The 20849-nt window shown below is 34.0% G+C and overlaps 1 protein-coding gene across 1 annotated transcript in view; it reads left to right on the top strand.

Moving 5' to 3' along the window:
• LOC108777350 (platelet endothelial cell adhesion molecule) overlaps nucleotides 1-20849 on the top strand; it is a 152363-nt gene that overhangs the window by 100016 nt on the left and 31498 nt on the right. The window contains exon 4 of the mRNA XM_018544209.1: nucleotides 4899-5032. Within this exon, the coding sequence (XP_018399711.1) occupies nucleotides 4899-5032 (134 nt within the window). The remainder of the gene's footprint in view (nucleotides 1-4898; nucleotides 5033-20849) is intronic.

Here is a 20849-nt window from a genome sequence, read left to right as displayed (position 1 = left end):
AATGATATAATGTATTATTTCTTAATTATATATTTATAATAACAATTATTTCTCGGTAACGTGAAATATAGCATGAAAAATATACTGTAAAACATAATATTCCACTTATCGCAAAATTGCAACATTTTCAGAAAATCTTGCGTAATTTTATTTTATACAAGGTGAGGTTACTTATCAAGAAGATTGCACATGTATGCTAACGACGAAATTTCTACATATTCGCGCTCTAACGTTCTCATGAATGCAAAATATATTCAGATCTTAATATAATACTCTAGAGTAGTGAACACTATATCGAAATCTCTTGTAATTCTGCTTAAGCGTGTTCCTCTCAATGCATTGACAAATGTGTGACTGGATTATCTTGTAGGTACAAATTCACTTCTAAATTTTCATTAAGTTTTGTTTTCACAGAAAACATAAAATAAAAAAAAACATTTATTTTTAAAATACGTTACCGTAACGTTATGGAAAATGTTTGGTTGTATACTTATGTATAAAAATTCTATAACAATTATTTCATCATAACATTGAATAAAATATCCATTAGGAATTTGCGTTGTTATAACATTACGTTACTCGGCGCATAACACTTTTATTGGACGCGTTTAATTAAATTTTTTCTCCTACTACGATAACGGTTTTTGTTATACCTTTTACAACAAAAATACATTTAAATATAAAATTTATTTATATTTTATTTTACATAATGTGCGGTATTGAATAGCTTAATTTGTTATATTTATTATAAAAAAAATAGTTTTAAATTTGATAAATATATAAGAAACAGAAAAATTTTCTTAACACAGAGAGAGATATCCGATAAAATGTTACATAAATCGAGGTTTTGATATACAATTTCATTTATACTGTTAAAATTTGTATTTATTGCATTAATTATTTTATGTGAAAGGTATTTTTAAACAGTATCAAAGTAATAATTTTGTGCTAATTAACTGTTGTGTATGCATATACTATCATTATTTTAATTGTTAGAAATATATCACGTTTAAATGGCATAATTTTTTTTATTTATTTAGGGGAATATATGAGGTCATCAAAAAGTTGTATATATAGTAGTATGTCATTCCAACTTTGAAATTGACTTCCGATAAGCGGAGAACAAGATTGATGATTGAATGATGCGCGATGGTTGTCGAAATTTCTGGCAACCGTTAGCCATTTCAATCTGCAAAATTCAAGAATCAGTCATATATATCATCCAATATTCCAGCCATCAAACGCAAGCGAATGCATTTATATGAAATACTTTGAAAATGTTTTGCAGTGATAGCAAATAAAAACTTTTGTAAATATATTAATTTCGAGTAGTATTTATTTGTTTATGGAACGATTCAGTGCATTCTTTTACGATGAGACTTTTCTAAATCGGTCTACTGTCTAATTTTAAAATTCGACTATTTTTAAATATTAATCTGGTTTTACGTTACAAAGCAAGAAAAAATTGGGTTTATTTTTTGTCTTTATATCAAATTGTTATTGTATACTATATTTACAAAAGGACTTTATTACTTTTAGCAATTAATTATTGGAAAATGGAATAAACTGATTAACACTAATTAATTAATTTTTTATTCCTTATACTCATTTTCCATATAAATGTTATTGAATTTTTTTTTTTTTCATAATTGTTATCGGCTTTATCATATTCTTATTTTTTTTTCTTTCTCCAACAGAATGGTTTAGGTTTTATTGTTCTTTCATCTATTCCCGGTACTCCCATCAAATATTTAAAAGTTTTCTTTTTTTTTTTTTTTACTGAGTTGCTGTAAATGCATCACATCTATTTTTCAGCAGCATTCTTCGCAGAAAAGTTACCTCTAGTATTTTCTGTTTACTCTTTGCTTTAATTGTAGTATGTTACTATCTTACAAAACAATTCCGATATATATTTTCTGATCTACATGATTAACGAATTTAATACAAGACTAATAGACAAAAAAAATTTCAAGGAAAGAATATTCAACGCGACAGTAGTAATCTGCGAAAATTTCATTTCTACCACGCAATCTTCCATTAATCACGATGGTACCTGCAATTCGTTACGATTGACAGAGACATAATATCTGCGAATCCTTCTTTATTAACATTCAAATTCAAACAGAGAATCTTCTCTCTAGAGCGGAACTATCTGAATCTTGAACAAAATATAAATTTCATATATGTATTACGATAACATTGCAAAATGTTCGTATGGTAAACAAATTTTGTTCTAGTGCAGTTTTCACATGCTTAAATGAAAATTATATCCTTACTTGAATTTTCCTGAACGTTACTTCCCTTCGTTTGTATCGATTTTCTCCTATCGTAATGGCATCGTGTTAAAATTTGCACTGCAGTAGAACCGCAATAATAAATCGATATCAAAACGTGCACTTAATCGAAATTTACTTAAATATAATAGGAAAAATTCGGCATAAAAATAGACTTTTTTTTATGTCACAGTAAAAGTTTTATCGTGTAATTCTTTTGCGATATTTTTTCCTACTCTTTATTCTGTTATTTTTAATAAAAGTTCTGGGAAAAAGTACAAGTCATTATGATTTTTTTTATAACAATAGACGGTAATAAAGCTTTTGTTAATAAAATGAAAATAAAACTAAAAATTTCCTGCACTCGGTAATATGCAGTGTCATGTAATTTTATTTATATCATAATTCAGGAATACTTTATATTCGAATAACATTTAATTTATTACCTGACAAAAGGAGTTTCGCATTATAAACTTTTTCTGAACGTCTTAGATTTTTATTTTTTTTCATTCCTACAACAGGATCCAATATTAAATATCACAGCTATTTATGAATTCGTGTTCGTATTGCGCGAGAAATAGCTTCAGCATTCTTATCGTGCTTCTTTATCGATTTTTGCACGATACTATTCATTGACGAAACGTGGCAACGTAACCGGGATTCTATTAATCGTTCTATCGTTTCACGAGTCGTCAGTTTATCGTCGCCTCGAGCAGAGCTTAAGAGATTTCACGGTTATTCCTTTCACTTGACTTACTAGCAATAGCTTCCGGTTTCATCTCGAGTACACTGACTTCAAGTGCTTCGCTGTATAAAGTACACATATACGAAGCCCGTAGTTAAGAACGTGAGAGTAATCGAAAAGTCCCAAGTTGATACTATAACGTATATCGAAGTGCATTGATTAAAAATCTGGTAACATCTTCTATATTTATCAATATTATTTTATTAACTCTGTACAGCTAATTTGATTATGCGAATGAATTGATCTCTCATTTTTTGGTAACGTATTATATATATGGTACTACTTTTTTAATACTACCAGACTTGATTTGCATTAAATATCTTAAATATATAATGTGAATATGTGATACGAGAGCTGCTTACAGATGATTTTCTCGTTTAATGTGCACAGTTTATTATAAATACTATTGAGAAATTTCTATTAATTGGGAAACATATTATTGAAATCTAGACTTGATCTTCTAAATTATTCGAAGAATTAAATTATTCATACTGATTCGATAAATGTCTAAAAATACGCCATTGAAATTTGATAATAAGCTCTTGTTACTTTAATTTAGACGTAAGTTAGCCTGAGTACATGAATCACAAGTCACTATTTAGCATACAGTAAAATAAACGATGATAATTTTTGAGCATTTAATATCTGGAAATTAATCGTCGAAGTCAATATATATGTCTCAATTTAAATCATCTTTAATTATAATCTAATAAACACGATTGAAATGAGTTTTTTAATGTAATCTACAATTCCTCTCTCATTTACTGTCATTTGTATGCATAATGGATGCATTCTATACACGTATATTGTATATACGTGTGTATTATGGGTAAGAGAAGATATTTTTCATACGTAAATGCATAAAAAAATGTTTGTGAAAAATTTTTTTCTGAGTGAAGCATATAGTAAATATAATACCTTCGGCCCAGTTCTAGTCGACTTTGATAGCTTAGTGATAAAGTTGAAGTGCTTTGTAAATTGACGATCCGTTTCCAGCACATTTAATTTCTTTAAAAGTATTTGTGCAACGAATAAAATTGAAATTTGTATATGAATGTTTATATTTATGCATTTCGATATTTATATGTAAATATAAAATAAATTCAAATAAATAAATTCAAAGTCGCTGTTATAAATATTTTATATTAGATGCATTGTTTTTTAATAAAAAAAAAATTTATATTGTAACACATAAGAAGGAAGGAATAAGTAAGATATATTTTAAACAAAATTAATTTTAATAATTTTATTAATAATCATTTTATCAATTATTGAGTTTTTAAGAGATTCCTGTTCTACCAGAGATATCTGATACATACGTTCAAAATTCTTGGAAAATTAGATTACTCCGGCGTGCTACGTTTTCTGTTTGAAGTATCGCGACGATTAGTGAATTTCCAATACAAAGTTTGCTTTATTACTTCAGGTCCGTTATATCTGTGCGGCGGCAATAGCCGGTTCCATTCACGGACACTTCATTTTGCTGCAGAACAAACAAGCTTTTAATCACAGTTTCAGTTTGCCGCTATTGTCTTTACAGTGCAACGCCCCGCGTTTACTCGATTCGCGCTACCACGGTAAAATCAATATCTACGTACCGCGTTTAATATTTTTCCACGGTTACGCGTTCGTAACTGCCTTCTGAGAGGATGGCGTCGGGATTACGCAATACACGTACTCCATTGTACTCTACGGAAGCGCATAAAGCTGGCGACATAACGGGGTCTCCTCATTGGCGCTTGAATATTGGATAAGTTCGGCGGCGAGCACGGGGAAACGGAGCGATTACGCGCGCCCGCTTCCCCGTACCGCCGCCGTGCCGTGCTCGAGTTTCGTCGACAATGACTATAAGAGAGACCCGCGAAATTATTATGTTTCAGTTCTGCCCCGTGAAGAGCCCGTTATCGTATCGGAACGCGATCGCTACGACCCAGGAGACATGTTGAGGGCAAATTGCAGCCTGCCGCCTTCGAAGCCACCGGTTCACCTCTCATTCACGCTGAACAGCATGCCGGTAAGTGATGCCTATAGCCCACGATTGTCGTATTATTGAATCAAGGAGCGAGCGAATGTGTGTTAGCGATGGGTTTTCGATGTTATATTTGCGGCTGTATGTACATACAACAGAATAGAACCCTGACCTTTTCAAAGGAAAGGTTATACTGAAGTAAATAATGAGCGAAAATTTATCCTTGGTACACATGATCATTTTCGTGTCCTGCGTATTTCCTTTCTTTGAAATACTAGAAGCATCTGGCCAAATAATGGCCTTTATTCTTTCCTTATTATAATATGCAACTTTAACAATACTTTCTAAAAATATTAAAATAATATAAGAACCATTTAATAATTTTTGTATATTTGTAATGGTGCAGATAAAAGAATGTGGAACACGAACGACCCATCGTATGTAGTAAAGTATGAGAAAATATGTGTTAAAGATTAAACGCGTTCAAATCTCTTAAGAAAACGATTAAATTGTTCATTTATTATCGAACAAATTATTCTATGTAATAATTAATTTCAGAAAATGTGATATAATTTTTTATTTAATAATTTAACGATTAGTTTTAATGCTTCAGTATACCTATTACGTAGGCATCACATCTCAATCATTGGATATGAAATTAACCAAGTGTGAAAAAATGCAAACCGTTGAAATGTACACGTTATAAAAATACTTTGAAAGTCGTGGTGATTCTTCCTTCTTTTTTTCAAACGGTCCATTTAACAGCTGCACTCTTTTTTACTTCATACCACTCAATCGGAATCCGCTTTTCTCACATCTTCTCGCTTGAAATGGGTCCTTTTATAAAAATTGTTAAATCGAAGACTATTTGCTCTTACCACCCCATGAAACTCGTAAGCCTCATTGAAAGTGCACAGGATTTCGATATCGATTTTCAATTTGCGAAATATATGTGTCTACATAGCGGCTATTATCATCGTCGCCAATGTTTATTGTAGTAGGAAACTCCTCTAACCGTTCGGAAAGGAGATCATTTCCGCACGTTACTATTTTCCCTTTATCACCGAAATCACGCGCCCGAAATGGGTTCCATTTATTACCGGCTTTTAACTGATGTGCACGGAATTTGCATAGTCCTACTGCGAAGGCACATTTTAGAGCTCAATTTAGTTTTGAAATAATTTCGGGGCAAGAACGTTGAGGAATCCTGGCGAGCTCTACGAAAAGACACATTGACAGACATTAAAGAGGTTAAGCAAACCCTTCGTCCCTCGAATATGCGCAGTAATATGCGTATCGTTTATTTTGGTAATTCAGTTCTTATACCGAGATTGAGGTCCTGTACGGAATTAGAACATGAATGATTAAGCCTTACGTCCATCCCTTCCCGAACGCTCGTGCGACGTCGTCTCCGAGGGTAAAAGGTTTTATCAAACGCGTCTGCGGGATAAGAGAATTTGAATAATCGGATAATCTGTGCAAAAGCCGCCAGGAGCACCGAACGAAATACTAATAACTACGATACGAGCAAAAATGTTGTCGAGTAACTTTTGCCGAGCGAAACACCGCGGCACGGGAACAGCCTCTGGCGATGCATTACCCATAATCTCCGGGGATGACGTCGCGAGGATCTCATTAGCTGATATAGCTAAATGCAAAATGGAAACGCGGTCCAGGCTTGATCGCCCGCGGAAATCCAAAATTTACCATCGACTTTCATCGAGCAGAATTTCGCCGCTAAACGCAATGTGTCTTGTTTTGCTATGTTTTCCCATTTTTAAACGATAAATAATATTTTTATCTTGCTAGCTAATCTTGCTCTTAACTGTTGGCATATTGTAAATATTACTTAGGTAAAAAATAAAATAAAATTCGGCTTTGATGAAATTTAATTGATGAGAAAATTGGTTCTTGTTTTAATAGGTATTAATCAAGATTATACAGGGTGGAGATACACAATAACTTTATTCACCTTGAATATCTCCGCTATTTTTACAGATATGGAAATATTGTAATTACAAAAGTTGTACGATATCAAAAGGACCATAATACATGCTGGTTGTAATTTTTTTAGGTGGAGACGCTTCTGGAGATTTTAAGGTTACCTCCATTTTTTTAAATGGTATGCTGTACTTTTTGAACCTTAGTGTAATAGTGGGTGTTTAGACGATTTCAACGATCTATAATAAAATATTGATACCACATTACTTATATTACTAATATATTAATAATAATAAATAATAAATAAAGAAATTGTACATTTTCTAATAAAAATCCGAGATCGTTGCGTATAAAAGTTATCATATTTTATGCTGTTAAATGTTCCGTTGATGAAATATGGTCCGATTAATTTGTCGCGTATGATACTTCATCACCATATATTTACCGATCATTGTTGATGATCAATTTCTTTTAACCAGTGCGGATTCTCATCCAACCATAATGCATATTATGCAAATTTACAAGATACCGTAATTAGTAAAGCTTCATCGATGAATAATATTAATAAAAAGAAATCTTTATCTAATGATGAATGACCTTTTAATTATATATCGTTAAAATCATCTAAATACTAGCTATTACACTAAGATTAAAAAAGTACAGCATACCATTTAAAAAAATGGAGGTAATCTTGAAATCTCCGAAGCGCTTCCAGCTAAAAAAATTATAACCAGCATATATTATATGGTCCTCTTGATACCCTACAACTTTTGTAATTACAATATTTTTATATCTCTAAAAATAGCGGAGATATTTACGGTAAACAAAGTTATTGCCCCACTCTGTATAAATCAATAAGTTTATTTCTGTGGAAAATTACTAGATAAATATTTAATAATTTGAAATAATCATTTCTCTAAAGATTATTATATTTTTCTATCTTTCCACATAACACTATCTATGTGCCATCATTATACGTTTACATACAAATTTGTTCAGTCAATAAATATAGTTGTATCCAATCGAGATAATCGAGATGATAACGAATCGTAAATTTCTTCGTAAAGTTGTAATGATATTATCTTTGCGTGCGGATGTGCGGTCTGATTGTAAAAAGCTAGGAAAATACGAATCCAGAGAAATCAACCGCAGGTTTCATGGGACCTGGAAAATTAGTATCGCGTATATACATATAAGTGTGAGTAACGAAGGAGCAACACCGACGAGAGCGGCGAGGGGTTGTAACGAATGGCCCAGGTCAGGAACAACCGGGTCGGTCTGCTGGCTTCTTACGGCTAACGTCTTGTCGAGAAACTCGTCGAATTTGCAGGGAACGTTTCTGAGAGCGTGGAAGATATCTTGTCGCGGAAACAACGGTTTCTTACGGCCGGGGCGTTGCCAGTACAAGTTTACTCGCGCCGGAAAAAGTAGTTTGTTCCCAGGAAAAACTTTTAGGTAGTTGATCTCTTGCTGAGAATCCTCTCTGATTTATCCTCCGATTTATTCGTTGAAAAACTTTTTAATTGTTATTTCAATCATTATTGCCGCATAATTTTAATATTTACTAATAATATCATAAATAAAAAACACATTTTTATTATTTATTACTAAAATGGTAATTACGCAAATATGTAACATTGTAGTCATCGATTATATAGTATATGGCAAATTCTATCTTTGCTGTTAATCTTCTTAATGAAAAAGGATACGCGAGTTCCAGTTTTGCAGTGGTGTGTGTTTCAGTTTTCATTTTGGTAATATAGTTTTAAGAGGTTAATTATACCATGGATAATTACGTGAAAAGAACGATTTTGCTCAAGTATCTAAAAATTTAGTTAGATACAGATCTGAAAATAATTTTGTCAGACCATTAAAATAATTATGTATGAATCAAACATGATGAACAATGCTGCAAAAAGTTTTGACATTCTAAACTATTCTAATTTGAACATTCTACGTTATTAATTATTTTTTAATGGCGCAACAAAATTATTTGCATCTGTATTTAATTAAATTTTTAGATACTGTAATCGTTCTTTCCATGTATACATTATTTAATGGATACATTAAAACTCATCGAATTTTAATATTATTCGTAAATGACTGTATGATTAGATACAGAATAAAGATGTATTATAAAAGAATAATGCTTTATAAAATGTTTGCTAATGTACAAAGTTATAATTTTTTATGATATTGTTATATGTATATAAGTTAAACACACATTAAAATATGTTTATTAATTATCTAGATACATTAATATACATAATTCTTGCATATATATTTATATATAATGTATATAAAATGTATGTTTACAATATCTCAATACAGGACGTTATGTTATCAATAAAAAATATCTTGGTTGCGAATGTAATAAAGTGATAGTAAGACTATTTCTATATCAGTAAATGCATTCTAAATGTCAGGTGAATTTAAATGGAAAAGCGGCTGTAATTGATATGCTGTTATATTTATCAATTTCCTGTTTTACACGATGTGACGCAAATATATAATATACATATATATCAGAATATCTTCAATAATACGAAAATTGAATCAATTACGGTTTTAATGACGTGACATCGTAAAAGAGACAAACGGTTTAACTCCGGTTTGTAATTGCGAATATTATTATCATTAAATGAATCATCGTAACACATTCGTATATCGTGTACAATAAATCTTCTTTAATTGTATTGTAATACTAGGTAAGCATACCGAAAATGCTTAGAAACTTTAATTGTAACAGTTCACTCAACATATTCATATGTTATAGTAACTTTATCCCAGAGACGTTTACATGGCGTACATTCGCGGCCTGATATTCCTATAAGGTTAATCTACGCACTATCGCAGGCACGAATAAATTTTGCGCGACTGACACGCGCTCTTACGCAGATATCAATATGCAGTCGTTATCCTTTAATACCCCATAGTCCGACATTGTAAGCGCTGCTAGATCACGTGCGATCTCGCTTATTCTGTATATTCACGATGTGCACGTATGAAGCAACGAGAACGCAATGTTCGGGTATTCTCGTCCGGTCTATAAACTAATATAACTTTGAAAAGAGAAGAGGTACAAAGAGTGCAAAAGAAGTACAAAGTATTCTTCTTAGCTACGTTCCACTTGACGTTCGCAACGCTCTTGAATTCATTTCATTCCTGTTGTTTATTAAATGTTGTTTAATAAATGTACTCGCGAGCGTTCTGAACGCCAAGTGAAACACACTTGTCTAACTTATGTTCACTTCAACGACGTTAATGATGCTTTCACTATGTTATATGCACGATATGATATATATTTATATAGTCCTATCATATAGGTCAAATGATTTTAAAATATTGTTTGAAAAAGGCAAGTCAATCATCGTTTGTTGCCTATCGGCATATTAATTTTTCACATTTTTAACGAGCTTACAAAATCAGACTAGTTGATTTTCTTCTTCTTCAAGTTTTAATTCTGGATTATTTTATTCAGATATTGTTACGATTTACAGTAACGAATGAGTTCTCTTTCCATACTTTATTTCCACCATATCTTTCTCTTCTTTACTCTTCGTATCATCCATACGAGATTTACACGAAGGCACAACCTATTGGAATACCATGTATTTCTCGATAATGGGCAGGATTTGTTATTTGAGTGAGATTTATTGTGGTTTTATACGTCGCTCGACATGTATAACCACGCTACCAAGCCTGGCAAATTACGACCTCTCTGAAATATCTGTTTGATGCCTCTCATTTTTTGTCCCCGTGATTTTAATGAATTTGTTGGATATTTTCCGCAAGAGAGAGAAGCAAAAAAAAAGAGAGAAGAGATTAATGTTTCGATTTTTCTGATTTTATTTCCGCAAATCAGTGCTTTAGCTTTCAGCTTAAATCCGAGTTTTGTTTGACGTGTTAATTTGCGCTTTTACAGCTGAGGTAAAACAAGAAGCACTGATGTTACTTAAAATGAAATGGAAACGTTATAAAACAAGTTGATAAATCAACTTTCAAGTAACATTTTATTCTAAAATTATAATTTGCAAAGAAATATATAAATAATGTAAAAAAAAATTTGCGTATGAGTTAATATAGTTAATAAATATTTACGTACGCTTTTTAAAAAACTGTAACTATTCATTCATATAATTTGAAAGTATTATTTATTCAGTGACCTATATAATCTCATTTTTTAGCATTATTTTATATGATTAAACATTTCTTAGTTACATACGTAGTAAAAGAATCGACATCTTTTTAAGCTATAGGTTTGTTAACGAAATTTATATCATTCCAATTCGTTCGATTATCGTGGAGCAGGTAGTTTGTTTGAGTATCGCGGCACATAATACGAATAATGTTCTTTTTGTTATTCTTTACTCGACTTTGGTCTCCAATAAGTTAAGAAAAGTCGCGCGACTTGCTCGCATCTTGACAGCGTCGCTGAACTTACTTCACCACGACGAAACCGAGTTCGGGGTTACCTGTGCAAACAGAATCTTCGACATCGCCTCCCGCTGTGGCCTTAATCAACTTATAAACCATAGTAACTTTTACCAATCAGAAACACATCCCGCGGGAAAGAAGATCGGAATCGCAGCTGTGCCGGAAGGAGAAGGAGGAGAGATAAAAACTCTTTATTGGATCGTAAGTCGCCACCTGAAGGTAAGCGAGCACCGTTGTCTGTGCACTTACGACTTCCCAGAGCGACGATGAGTATTTTCTTTCTCTTGTTCTGTAGGACGGAAGCGCGACCATGTTGTTTTTGTAATCTCACGAGGTATCCGACAGATATTGTAAAACAGGACAAGGAAGAACTTGAGGACACGTAGTAAAATAACCGCCGGTAACACCAGTAAAAACATTATCTTAAACTGCTGGCGTGCGCAAGGCTCGTTCTCTCTTTCTCTTCGATCATGACCATTTCTGGTTAGTACACTTTGGTGAATCATGATATTCGAAGTCCATTAAACTAATCTTTAAGCTATAGGTTCCTGAGCCGCAGCTATGACGGAATGTTTAATGAATCAAGATGCACGGTTGTCTACTTAGAAGAGCTGAAGAGCTCTCGAGTGCTTATCATTAAGCCTTCTCTCTGTAAATAATGATATAGTTGAGTAATGAGTATCTTCCAAGAGATAGTAAAGAAACATATGCAGATAATTGTTCGCGTGTTAGGCATGTCTCCACCCGCCTTGTCACTGCACATTTTGCTCTTTCATCTGGGTTGTTGGCCAATGCGGCACTACTTTTGCATATATTTAAATACAATTGGTGCTGCAATGAAAAACGACAAAACATTAAAAAGTAGCGATATCTTCTTGCTACATCTCTTGATTTCTCCGCAGATTATTACTGACAACTTGAATATTTTAAACTATTGTGAATTATTATATTGTGTCATTGTCATTCTAGTGCAATTGTATATTTAGGGGAGAATGAGGGAATTGCGAATACGGGGTAACCGCGAACGATACTATTGCAGTATATTAAAATAGTAATAACCTCTCATTTCTCGTAACCAGTAATAATCTGATATACGCTTAATGTCACGTAATTCTGACACGTGACCATAGAACGCACACACAGTTTAAGGTAAATAGCATTTCATGTTGCTAATTATTTTAATGTAGAAGAGAACGGAGGAACTATGAATACCAGGAGAAAGTTATAGTAAAGTCGACGATTATTAATTAACTATATAAATCTTTATTTAAAGGATAAAAACTTTAAATTATACAATGATAACATGTTAATTATTGTAGTTTAAAGCTAAATAACTGGAGTATCTTTTGAATAAATATTTCTACTAATTAATAAATAATCGTATTCACATTTAATTTTTTTTTAGGTGTTCGCACAGTTTCCCCACTCTCCTCTACTTCTCATTTATATTATATATATATATAGATCTTTCGTATTTAAATTAATCTGATATCTATAACGAGTAAGAACGCGAAAAATACGCCATTTCGTTTAAAATTGATCGAAGGTATTCTACTGTTACCCGAATTTTGCGCGACACCATTGAATTTACTGCATCATAAACCATGACTCCACGTATCGCCTGCAATTGCTGTACGATGCATCAAAAGCTTGGTTCAAAGTCGGCACTTTGTTACCATTTACCATCGCAACACCTGCGTCCATATGAAATTACTACGAGGCTCGATGTGTGAACAGTCAAAAATGCGCATATATGTATATTTGGCATAAATACGGAATATAGATATTTTTAAATAGTTTTTTAAGAGTATCGAGTTCTTATGAAATTCAGTATTTTCTACAATAATGTGTTAAATATTGTATCTCAGACTGATGGAAAACCCCGCAAATATACGAAATATAATAAAAGAGATCGATATCGATATTCCGAACTTTACATAACTAAATTTAATCCGACACGAGACACGTTAAAATAGCATAACGTAACGAACATTCCTTTGGAACTTTATACTGAATGCAACACAATGTTATACGTGATCACGAAGTATGATATTCCATTCCGACGGTACTTTCTCATTCTCCGCGGCAAATAGACAGGTGTCTAAATGTGATAACGGAAGGATTTACCGCGACGAAAGTACGTCCTTTATTTCCACTTCAGCTTCGCTGGCCAGTACTGTCTACAAACACTATCCCACTTTCCCGCATGGCTTCGGTGTAATGAAATGCATCGCTCTTTGAGGGTATAATCCGATGCAGATTAAAACCCCGGCCCCCCATTCCTTCGCCCCATCGCCGTGAAACAAATTGCAGCACAACGCCACGGGAAGAGGCAAGAGCGGCGAAGCTAATCCGACACCAGACTCGTCACGGCTTTATATCGAGGAATAAACGAAGACATCCTCGATAGGAACAACCCGAAACTCGTCGAAGCTGCATTTTTAACCCTTCGCGGTCGGACATCGAGCACCACTCGACGTTGAACCTTATTGTGAAGTCAGTTTTAAGGGGATTGATATTCGACACGATGGCACCAATATATTACAGTTTCTGTCTCTAACATACAGCTTACTTTTATATAGGTTATAGGGCGGGACTATTTCATCGGTCTCATCTTTAAAATAATATGAAAATTCAATGGAAATACAGAAAATATTACTTAGGTTTTATAGTATAATTAAAGATAGTGCCACTTGGGTTTTACTTTTTAATGTAGTGAAAATTTATGACAAAGCACGCACACAAGCGCACGCGCACACACACACACACACAAAATATCTCTTTGCAGCTAACTTGCTTACAACAACATTACATAGTCATGATGGTTTCTTGGAAGCACAAGCACGACCTTCAAACATTCAATATGTGCTGTTCAGAAACATAAACATTATTGCGAGAAATGGACGAAAAAGCTACACTCTACTTTACATGATTTATTTATAAATCTGTATCCGGTTTCACAAATTTTCATATACGTAAATCCCGGTTATTGATTGTTCTATGCGACTGCGTAATAAGGCAAAACGCCAAAAATGGTAATATATCGTAGTTAGACCGTTCACACGATACGGTTTTTTGACCGTTTCGGTCGTTTTGCTGAATCAGTTCTGTTGTCGTGCTCTACGGTGGCAATACATTTTATATGGGCGCGTTCACACGATACGATTCGGTAAAACTACCGAAACGGTCAAAATACCATATCGTGTGAACGGGCTCTTAGTGTATTATGACTGAAGCGAAACGTTGTGCACGTCATCTCATAATATCATCGCAGATTCGTAACGTACAGCAGAAACGGAGAAATTGCGCAACAATCCAACCTTAGTCTTTCACCCGGCCAAGCCATCAACTTCTTTCCCGTACTCTCGCAGTATCGTACCCACCGTTGCTCTTTCCCTCCGTACACACGTACACAGATACACGCGCCGGTCCCTATTCATTAAGTCTCGAGAACGTCCTCACAATTTCTATAGGGTCGTCAGTAGACGTGTACACGACGTGCCGTTTGTTCTCCTCTGAAACTCGAGATGTCCTCCTCGGATAACACGATGAGACCGTGATGGCTAGTGCACACTGGCGCGATCACGACATGAGGAGATAAAGAGAGAACGAGAGAGAAAACCGTCCGAAAGATAATGAAAGCCTACATCCGTGACCTACGACTACGAGTGAGACGAACGATTGCGGGCCTTAACCCAACACGAAGACCATGGAACTTTTTTTTTTTCTTCAGAAGACGTTGCGTCTCTTCTTATCTTCAGGTGGAAACGTGAAGAGCTGATGTACTAGAAGCTAAGTCTGAAATATCGAGATTTGCGTCATCTTATTCCATCATCACATCATAATTTCCTTTTTTTTTTTAATGAATATAAGAGATTAAAACAATTCGAAAAATAATTTAAAAAAATAGGAATGAAGTATGAAACTAATGTAATAACTTTGAATCCTTTCTTTATATGCATGATGTGTTTGTATCAGACAATATCCCAGTTTTACATTATTTGTTTTAGATTTATTCTTTTTTGATAAATTTTGTTCAAAATAGAAAGTCATGCAGCATTCGTATATAAATCAATTTTATGCACATCAGTTGTTATTTATTTGAATTATTATATACCAAGCAAAAAAGAATTTTAACGGAGATATTGCACATGCAAAATACAAGGTAGAGAGCATCCATTTAGTTGGCTGTCACTGCATATACATATATATATTATATTTCTAATATACAACAAACTAAACGAAAGTAAATGCCATTTCTATAAACATACGGAATAAAGTCGCCAAGTCGAGTTAACGTTTTTATAAAAATGCTTTTGAAGATAGTTAATATCTCTTTTATGCATATATTTTCGTAACTGCTTATTTTTACCGACACACACAATAACGAATATTTTAGCATAAGTTTTATAAAAAAAAAAAAATTATTTATGTTCCTAAAAGCATTTTCATGATATAAATAAGAATAAAAATGTATACTGCATTTCATTCACATAATCCATTGAATTTGCAAATACGAAGTATTACTGTAACTGGATAAAATTATTATTAGAGATATAAGCTGTATGTCTGAATGTATATGTATGACGAAGAAGACTTTTTAAGATAATTTTCCGGGAGTGCCCAAAGTACTAGTCGTAAAAGCCTCTAAAGTTCTGAAACTATATGCACGTGATCTGTGTGCGCAGTACTAAATTGTATCGGTTATTCCAAGATAGCCAAAGTTTCAAGAATTTATTACTAATAGATAAGAACTAGGATAATATAATTCTGCTTCAATGTAATTCAATCGTGTAATTGTATCATAATTTTATTATTTCATCAAAAAGCAAAGTTCTTCCGTTTTAATACTGAAATATTAAACGTGTTTTAAAATTTAAAGATTAATTTAAAAATATATATTTTTTGGCGAAAATAACTTTAAAGTCAAATCACAAACTTTTTTTATTTAGAAAGAAACAAAATTATGAGCCGTTATGTGTCAATACGTATTAAAATTATTTAATCGCAATTAGATATTTTAGTAAATAACGCTATAAATTTTGTTATGCTGGTACGCTTGTAACATTATAAGCAATGGAATAGAAAATACGTTAATGAAATGCACTCGCGATATCATTAGCATGAAATTTATGATTTACTATGGATCAATTAATGTTTTGCAAATGGCTCTACGGCGACGGCTGCGTAACATAGATATCACGCGAAAGTTATTGCTACAGGCTACGAATATATAACGGAAATTAGATACGCAGCGGATACTGAATTGTGATCAGTATATATCGTAAATATTGATGGAATCGATCAGAAGTTCAGATTCCATAGATGTTATTTTCATGCAAATGAACATTTGTGTATCTTTATAATTGCAGTCAATATATTGATATGTACCTACGTATCTTTCCCTTTGCAGATATTATTTAAGAAACACATAAATTATATAAATTTAAAAATTAAAAGAACACACTTATAAATAGAGCACAATAAAATAATCAAATTTCAACCATGTAATTAATCTAGCTAGCAATACATGACATAAACTGTATCGAAAATGGATGTGTGAAGTTAGCATCCCACTTTTAAAAAATGATTAAAAAATTGTTATTAACCGAATCTCGCGTTAAAACGTACAGAGAACTCTTCGTCTTGTTAAAAGGAAGCAGGAATTTTAATCAGAACTGTGTTTGTATTAAAAATTTTTATTTTTATTTTTCGAAAAATTTTTTTATGCATCAAGAACTCTAGGTATTCACAAAATGAAGCTATTCAGCCGCTCAGAACTATTCGATCTCAATTTTCGATAAGAAATTAGCACTCTATGTTTTTTAAATTACAATATTAAAAAATAGTTATTAAGCGGAATTCTTATTATAAACCATAGGAAACTCTTCGTCTCGTTAAAAGGAAGTGAGAACTCTAATTAGAATAACTCCTGAGTACTATAGTTGGGGTGTTCTAACTTCATATACCCATCGAAAATTATAAAGATGTACTAATTAAAAATAAGGTCAGGATTAAAAATAAAATCAAAATTTTGTTATTATAATTTCTGGTCGCAATTTAGTTATTAAAATAGAAAAACATTTTTTTAGAAGAGTAACTGTATTTATCTTGTTAAAAATTTCTCACGATCGTTTTAAATTTTTCATATAATATTTATAAAAGAAAAGATCAATAGATTTAATATATGCTACTACGATATATTGAAGTAAATTTACTTTAACTAAAGAATTTTTATGCTAAAATTTATCATACGTATAATAAATTATAATAAAAATACGTATATAGTGAATAAAAAAGGACATTTAACAAAAAATTTCGGACATGCAAAAAACATTTGTATACATCAAATAAATTTATATTTAGCGCAGATAAATTTTTGATGCATGCGTTTTGAACCTTATGTCGCAATAATGCAAATATTTTCTACAATACGCACAAAGACAATGAAATTCTCTTTGCATTTGTTAGTAACTAGTGAATATACAGAAAAACAGTAGTCAAACGAAAACATCAAGCAGATTAAGGGCAGAAATGGATTAAAAAAGATGGTTGAATATCATAAACATACCGAGCTTCAAAGGGTTAATTTTCCTATTTTCATATATAAAAAGAACAAGCAACATTATTTAATATTTTTTATTTTGTGCATAAAGACATTCTTATGTTTATATATTTAAGTAAAACAGCTTGTTTAAATAAAGTAGCTTCATCTTTTTTACACGTGTATTTACATACAATCAGAATACATACTAATATTGATAGTATGTATATATTGAAACTGGATGCAATGTGTGACGAGTTTCGTGCATGCAATGACAGTCGTTATATTTATATGTATATAAGGTATTGACTATCTAAATAGATAATAGATATACATATTCGAATTACCTATGTTCTATATCGTTGAATATCTGGGAGATCGAAATCACAGCAGTATAATCTCCGAAATTAAAATTAGAGAATTACATTTTTTAAATATTATAAATAAATCAGACAATGCAAGTTTCAGAACATAAAAATTCATAATTAATAATTATTTATATTCTTGTTTCTTCAGCATGCATTGCTTTTTATATATTTTATATATATAAGTCTATTTATAAAAGTTTAAAAAATGTCGTGAATTTCTATCAAATACGCGCTTGCAACAGAGTTAATAAAAACATTAAAAGACATAAATTTCTTAGACATCTGCCACATTCATACACAATCGACATGACCCAGATCTTTTTGTGTAGGGAAACGAAAATTGAGCATGAAAAGATGATTGAATCTCGAGTTACACGGATCAAAGCGAATTCACACATAAGTTATCGGGCCACCGTCCTTTGTACATGGTTGCATGACGTTCAGTTCATCGACTTCGTCAGCCATGCTTCTCACTGACGATGGGGCTTGTTGACTGTGTAGATCGATAGATTCGCGATCGGTCGATCTTGTATTCAACGTCCACGATCCCATCGTTATACTCCGTGTCATCACAGAACGTACACACACGCGGCTATCGTACGCGCGTTAGCGCGTCGCCGACGGTTGCTGCCAGTGTCGGGTAGCTATTACAATTTACACGCGGTTATATGCCCCGCCAAACGAAGCCCTGGTTCCTGCTAATTGTGGTTAAGTTTAATTCGCGCGGACGTGTGGCCTGGTGGGACACGAGATGCCGTAGGATGGCGAGCGCTTGGTTCCAGTTTGACGTGCGCCGTTCCGCTGCCAGTGGCCGTTCCGTTGCGGCGTTGCAGCCGGTGTATCCGACGTTATACCGCTCTATATCACTGTAGGGTGCACACTGTATACATGTATATGCCCGTATAATTCCATGTCCGTCGATACCAGCGGATTATCGGCCAATAACACCGAGGAAAACCATATCTAGCTTCGTGCGACCTACCCTCGAGGCTTCGGCCCCGTCGACTTCCATTAAACGATCGCAATGAAGTAGAGCGAGACAGGAGATAGAGAGACGAGGTTACCGCAGAGATGAGAAGGGGATAATAAGAGAGAAAGAGAGAGGCGGAGAGAGGACAGATGCGAGAAAGAGGGAACGGCCACTTAACGAATCATCGATCAACAAGCGGGAACTCTTGGCGTCATATCGTCACGATCGTCATCGTCGTCGTAATGAAAGCCAATAGATGCACGCGGGAGTCCATTGTTTTCATCCAGGAAGGTCCTTTCGAAGAGATGTCGACCCTGGACATCTCTCAGCTTGTCCCGTCTAACGGCCTTCTCATCTAAAACCACCAATTCTCCGCGTTCCGTTCTTCGTCGCTTCATCAATTCCCAGCTCACCCCCATCATCCCCCTATTCCCTGACCCGATCCCGGCAGCCGCTTGTGTTCCGCCTACATTTCGCTCCCTTTCAATCTCCGCTCGTACACGCTCTTTCTCTCCGCCCGTGTTTCCGCATCCACTTCGTTCCTCGTCAACCCCGTGACCGAGCTTCAGACCTGCACGGTCTAATAAAGCGTCCCTTCGTAGCGACGCGGTGCACACGCGCGTACACTTGACACGTGCACATCAATGTTCATAGACATACGAATACACATACACATCCCCAAACCACCAGTTTCGTTTCTCCGGTAGTGGTGTGCGCACGAGCGCGTGAGATGCTTGTCCTTTGCTGAAAGGAACTATACGCTACAGCCGACTAAATTGGAGCTGATACAGTATAGTCCATACAAACGACTGACGAGTTTATCGGAAAGCTTAGCCAGTTGCTGGGTGCTCTGCCGAGTTTAACCGAAATGCACTGTATCTACTCTCGGGTTAGTGACTGGCGGCTAATACTAGTTCGAGTACTGAACATAACATCGCAGGAAGGCTTAAGACGGCTGTGGCAGGGCAATCGAGATCTACCAAGCAGTCTACTATATTTAAATCAATTCGCGATCAACTTATAAACTAATATAATAACTGATTGTCGAAATTCTTTGGATATTGTGATTAACGAAAGTGATTAACGAAGATAGAAAAATTTGATCATTCTTTATTTATCTCGCAGGATTATATTCCGCTTAACGCGCAAAGTTAGTTTTGCTGGTGCAATTTGACAAATTTATCCGTATTCGTCGTGCGAGCGGAGAATTATACGGTGAAGTGCGTCTGTGGATTACGTATTATAGGAAGGTCACACGATGACGTGGACAAAAATTCAGATTAATGTACACTCGGGAAATTTGCTCCGGCAGTAATATATTTATACGACGGATTTTTAACTGCCGCATAAATCTTCGCTGCTTTTACGTTAAAAAGTTTAAAGAAAGTCGGAGAGAAGTCGTCAGAATTACATCGAACACCCCAGCTCCAGCTTGAAATAGCGCGGAATTTATCCGGAGACGAGGATCCGAATATCCGTTGCGCCTGGCAGTGTAACATTCTGACGTAAACCGTTCACTGTTATACGAACGAAGGAGGCGCTCAGGCTATTGTGAATGTAGATTGTGCCGTTACCGCCAACGTATAGCGGAAAACGGGCACG

Source organism: Cyphomyrmex costatus, unplaced genomic scaffold (assembly GCF_001594065.2).
Source record: "Cyphomyrmex costatus isolate MS0001 unplaced genomic scaffold, Ccosl1.0 scaffold43, whole genome shotgun sequence".
In the NCBI taxonomy this organism is placed as follows: domain Eukaryota; kingdom Metazoa; phylum Arthropoda; class Insecta; order Hymenoptera; family Formicidae; genus Cyphomyrmex; species Cyphomyrmex costatus.
This window is presented reverse-complemented; position numbering and strand designations above follow the sequence as displayed.